This window comes from Frankliniella occidentalis, unplaced genomic scaffold (assembly GCF_000697945.3).
Source record: "Frankliniella occidentalis isolate FOCC.00 unplaced genomic scaffold, Focc_3.1 Scaffold102, whole genome shotgun sequence".
NCBI classification, from domain to species: Eukaryota; Metazoa; Arthropoda; class Insecta; order Thysanoptera; family Thripidae; genus Frankliniella; species Frankliniella occidentalis.
Genome location: NW_026267231.1, coordinates 911378 through 916877, shown reverse-complemented (window position 1 = coordinate 916877; position 5500 = coordinate 911378). Strand labels below are relative to the sequence as shown.

At 48.3% G+C, this 5500-nt stretch overlaps 1 protein-coding gene across 1 annotated transcript in view; it reads right to left on the bottom strand.

The window, feature by feature from the left end:
* Positions 1 to 1741: 1741 nt before the first annotated feature.
* Positions 1742 to 5500, bottom strand: part of LOC127749871 (uncharacterized) — a 77004-nt gene continuing 73245 nt past the window's right edge. The window contains exon 4 of the mRNA XM_052269797.1: positions 1742 to 2279. Within this exon, the coding sequence (XP_052125757.1) occupies positions 2203 to 2279 (77 nt within the window). The 3' untranslated portion in view covers positions 1742 to 2202. The remainder of the gene's footprint in view (positions 2280 to 5500) is intronic.

Below are 5500 nucleotides of genomic sequence, written 5' to 3'. Positions count from 1 at the left end.
GGGGGGTGCCCTGCATAACATGAACCAAGGACTAGCCAAGTGGGCGGACCCTTTGCTACCAGAACTGAAAAGCGGGCATTGCGGAAAACTTGGCTCGTACGGCATTTGCAGAAAAAAACAACAACAATAGAAATAAAGAGGAATACAATAAAAGTTGGTTGAGCATTGTCATATAGAGCGTTGGAGCAAGTGCGAAGTGCATCGACCTCTTAAAATTGTACATAATTTGGTTTTGATGACTAGCGACTGACTATAATGAAGCAGTTGTACAAAACACTCGAAACTGGGCAACCTCAATGTTAGTTGCGGTCGAAACACCGCTGTTGCAGACTTCCAAGAGTGGAGCAAGTTCAACTAGGAATTCGAACAGTTAAGCTAGTTTGTACATCGCACTGGATACGGTTGGATCTCCACTGTCTGACACGAAGAAGTGCTCAGGTCTATATTTTATAGTGGTTCAGATGCGACGTGCCTTGGAGCCTCTTCCACTCATAGAAGTTTGACATTTTTCGAAAGTGTTAGGCATTAGTGCAGATTTCGACTCTCTTAGTAAATGTCAGCAAAATGTAATTTGAAAGAATAGTAATTAAAATTCGCTCTAAAAATTTAGTGCTTTGCTCCGGCACTGCTGGCAGGGCGCGATACGCGGCCGGGCACTGCGGGGCGGGCGCCCTCACGGGCCGGGACGGATGCAATTTATCGCCGCACACTTTTCATATTACAAATTCCATCAGGCCAGTTCATTATACATAGAGGAGCGCCCCTTCCTCCCTTCGCCACCCTTTTCAGCCCTCCTCCGTGCTCCTCTCACTCCCCATGCACCCCCACCTCTTTCTCTCTCCCTCCCCCCTCTTTCTCAGTGTCTGTCCCTCTTCACTTCGCCCCATCTTGCGCACTCTTCCTTGCGCTACCAGCCACAGCCGACGAAATAATAGTACTATCGCAATAACGATAGTAATTGAAAATTACTGAAGTCAGGGATTTTGCTCGAGAAGGAAACGCGCCAGCGACTTCCTCGTATTTTTCGCCATAAAACAGGAGTGCGCCTGGTAGACTTTTCCAGGCGCTGCTCTGGCCGCTCGTATTTCAGGCAACAGCTGTTTGCAAAGAGGCCTTAATCGTTTCTATTTGTGTGTTTTGGTCGGCCCCTCCGGGATTAATGATTCGGACCGCGGCTCATCCTCTCTCTCTGTCCCTCTCACTCACACTAACGCCCTGGGCGAGAGAGAGAGAGACGGAGGGAGGGAGAAGGCGAGCGAGCGCATGCTGCTGACCGCAGGAAAGGCGAGGAAGGCTTTATAAGAACACGAAAACTTGAGGCCGTTAATCATCGCTGATGTATGAAGCCTCCAATTGGCGGATTTCGTGGAGAGGAAGATGAAGGAGGGCGACGTTGGAGAGAGAGAGAGAGAGAGAGAGAGAGAGGAAAGGGGGGGGGGAGACTATTGGCTCACAGGGTATAAGACGCGCGTCGTCGTCCCCGGAGCGAAAAGAAAAGCAGATATCGGGAGTCGATCCTCGGTCCAAAAGAAGTATGGCCGCGGGCCTCATAAATTAGAATTATCAAAAAGCGTCATCTGTCTTGATAGCGCGCTTGATTTACCGCAGATATGCGGACGCTGCCGTCGCTGCCGCCGCGGTGGCGTCATCGGGGCGAATTTTAAGAGCAATACCTCGAATAGTTTACTCGAAGCATTCTAAATACCGAAAAACGAGATCCTATTCATCTCGACGGTTGCGATATTTTTCAATACTGGATCATTTTTGAGCCGCTAGGCAAATATTTGCAGAGCAAGGAGTCTCCACACGCCTTCTATTGTGCGACTAATTTATGGGCGAAACATTAAAATTGTTGTGATGAATTATGATTGGGCATCCGCTTACTTTTCATCCGGGGCATTACTCACGGGTTAAATACCATACGGTGCAAGAGAGCGGGAGCGAGAAAGAGAGAAAGAGAGAGAGGAGAGGGAAAGGGGTAGTCAGTCGAAAAGAGGAGTAAGAAATAGAGGGGAGGGGCTGTTCACTTGTTAGGTTCTATGTGACTATATAAACACGACATCATTGAACTAAAATAGTTTCACGAGTCTTATCTATTAAACTAAAGGTCACGGTGCCCTTTTAAATTTAACGTGTGTCGTGGGAGGATGCGGGATCTTCGTTCTTTATTTGGTATCTGAAAAAAAAAGCGTCGAAAACCATTCATCCATTTTGTTTTTGCTTTTGCAGAACGAAGGGACCTGGGCTGATAACCACCACCTTGAACAGCGAATCACGCCCTGAAATCAGAAAGAAAAAGAAAGCATTAGAAAGGCGGTTTCACCCTCGCCTCCTACATCCCTCGCGTTCGTTAGGGATTCCACCGAAAAACGGGGCGAGGCTGGCGGAACGTCTTCTAGGATCATACGGAACATTAAACACTGTATGAATACGCCTCAAATGCCGTCTGCTGGTCCTTTCCTCCGCCCCGCCAAGGACCACACATGCGTCGCAACAACTCTGCCAAGAAAACGCTCCTGTTGAAGACTTTGCCTGGCTTCGAAAGGTCCCAAACAGTGAAGCATATTTCCCTCGTTGGATATCTTTTTTTATTTACTTTCTAAGTACTGCGACCGAAACGATAAATGAGAAATAAATCAGGATATTAAGCGGAGCGGTTGAGAGGTGTGTTAGTAGTGTCCGTCTGGAGAGCGTGCAATGATGCATGGGGCACCCGAGTGCTGTGAATAATGTCTTGACCTCCGCGCACACAGTCGCACGCACGCGCACACGGACGCACACACACTCGCACGCACACCAACGCACTGGATAGAGACGTCGCTGTTTCGGAACACAGCGTTACACGTCTCGGTCCGAGGTGAGCCGGTGTGCGTACATAGCAGTGCGATAGTACACTGTCGGAAGTGTTACAGATTTCCTGCAACGGACAGATACAAGTTGGCTAGGCTGACTTTACAAACAACTTTGATCCGTGATCAATATATTTTTTCGACAATGAGTTCTGGTCTAACCGAAAGGGAAAGAAAGGCAGGTGGGAGGGGAGGGGGGGGGGGAGGGGGGTTAAACCAGCTGCTGGTTGAGCTCTAGTTTTGCATTCTCTTCAGAGACAACATCTCTTTTAGCGCGAAAAAGGGGAGGCAAAGACGCGTTGAGAAAAACGCACCCTCCCTATATTGAGACAAACGAGCCGCGCTCACGCACGTCCCACGATAGTAATGGGGCTCATCGAAACACAAAAAATAATTAACGCCGATCGTAAATAACACGGCAGAATGGACGAAACTTGCACACGCGCTCTCTTCCCTCTTACACACACATACACCCACACACCTCTCACACGAACTACAAACACCTGTGGTGGGAATAGGTGATGTGCAACCAAAATTACCAGATGAAAGGATAACGTAATTCCGTGTTGTTTGTGGGAATAATGTTTAAATGGTCATTTTTTTTTCGGGCAAATAAAATTACGCTTGTACGCACCCCGTTTCAGTTACGTTTCGCCCGTTGTAAAGTACCTACTTTAGATACAGAGCCGCGCGCGAGGTGCGCCCCGGGGTTGTCGAGGGGGTACAGCAACACGAGCGCTTCCTCGGAAGGCGGCCCGGTGCTGCGCCGGCCGTGTCGGCCCGTGTCAGCCGTGTCCGCCGCGCGTGTTCAGCAAGTACAGCGGTACAACTTTGTTTGGCTCGGCTGCATGTTGCGGCCACGCCAGCGCGCACCAGCCGGCCGAGGGAGCTACAGCTTAATTTTCTCAAAATTCGCGAGCTGAGAAAGGTGGGGGTGCTTGCTCACGGTTGGTGGCAAGCCTCGTGGGGGCCATTCCGAAACCACCAGACTTTTCGTGTGTGTCTGGATTGGGGGTGGGGTGTGCTCCTCATGGTTTTTCTTGATGGTTTCGCTCCGATACTAAAGTTTAAAGATGTTACTGCGTTCTTTCTTTAGACAAATTTTCAATTTTGTACTTTTTATGTTCGATTGTGGGACCTGAACCATTGTCGTCAACCGGGTGATCTGCGATTTTATTATGACGATATAGAGATACGTTTATTCGCGATAGATCTTTTTCAGTGTTTGGAACTTCCTTTTGTTGGCAGAGGGCAAGGTGATAGGGTTAAAAACACAAAATAAAGCCAAACGGAAATGCTTCTAGCTGTGACCCCTGGGTCAGCCACGGCCAGTGTTCATCGGCAGCGCCCCAGGTACCCGCTTATCTCATCTGCCCGCCGTGTAACCCGGTGCGCTACCCGCAGTGCGATGCAGTTCATGAACCTGCAGCATAAACACTGGCCCAGGTCCGGTAGAGTGCATTCTTCTAGACGTCTGTGCTAGACGTAGGACTAGAAAGGCAAAAAACAACAGAAACTTGTATAAAAATGCAAGGGTTTTACTAGGTTAGAAACAACTAAAAAGTTATTTTATATGGTATGCTAAGTGTACTGGTATGTTTTTGTGCAAACTTTTCCGCTAAGTTTAACCACATTTCGTTGTGGACAAATTTGTTTGCTAAAAGGCATGATTTCTTATTCAACTCACAAAAATGTTCTAATAAACGCAGAAATTTGAGCAAACAATGTGATTGCTTAAAGTCGTACAAATAAAAGACACAAAAATCCAGTTACAAAGCTTATTTATTTGAGTTTCTTTACTGGCACATTATTTGTTATCTCTTGATAGCGGGTCGTACCGACTGTACGTTGAGCACCGGTGCTTCCGCACATGCCACCATCGGGTCGCGGTGTGAGCCCTTGTATGCACATGCGTACGTGAAGGTCCCCCAGTGCCAGACGTGCAGTGTTTGACATTCGCGTCTCGTTTGGCAGGCCTTTGCGCGGTGGGCGACACGATGCACCGGCTGCAACCTCTATGCGCGCGGGCTGTTTAGCATTGAACTGGCGCGCGCGCGTTTGTGTGCGTGTGCGTGTCTGTTACGGACCGTACCACTGGTCGTAGTAGTAAACTGCTTGCGGATGGTATAATATCACACACAACAATTTTTACTACCCCAAGCGACCCCAAGTAGCATAAATTTATGCTTAATATCGGCCGACAGTCATCACGGTACCAAAAGCAGATTTCGATCATTTGTACGCGCAATGGTTGTCTCGGCATTCCGTTCTGAATACCGAATTTCTTTCATAGATTGACAAGTTTTGGAAAGCAAAGGCGCTAAAACAATAGCAGTTTACATGAGAATGTCGAAAGTTGTCGTTCAAAGAAAAATGCCAAAATATTGGCCTGCAAGGCAACCACGGCGCTTGGGGAGCCTCCTAGCGTCTCGTCGCGTTGGCTGCCTCCGCAGCGCACAGCTGCACTCGTCGACTTGGAAGGCGACATCCCCTTACCTGAAGCGCAGCGATCGGCACATGCCCTTCCAAACGCATCCGTATTCCGTGTTGCACCGAGGGGGAACCTACTTGGAAATTTGGTGAACTGTGAATATATTCAAATATTCAATGTCACTGAATACCAGTGAATATCACTGAATACCAGTGAATAT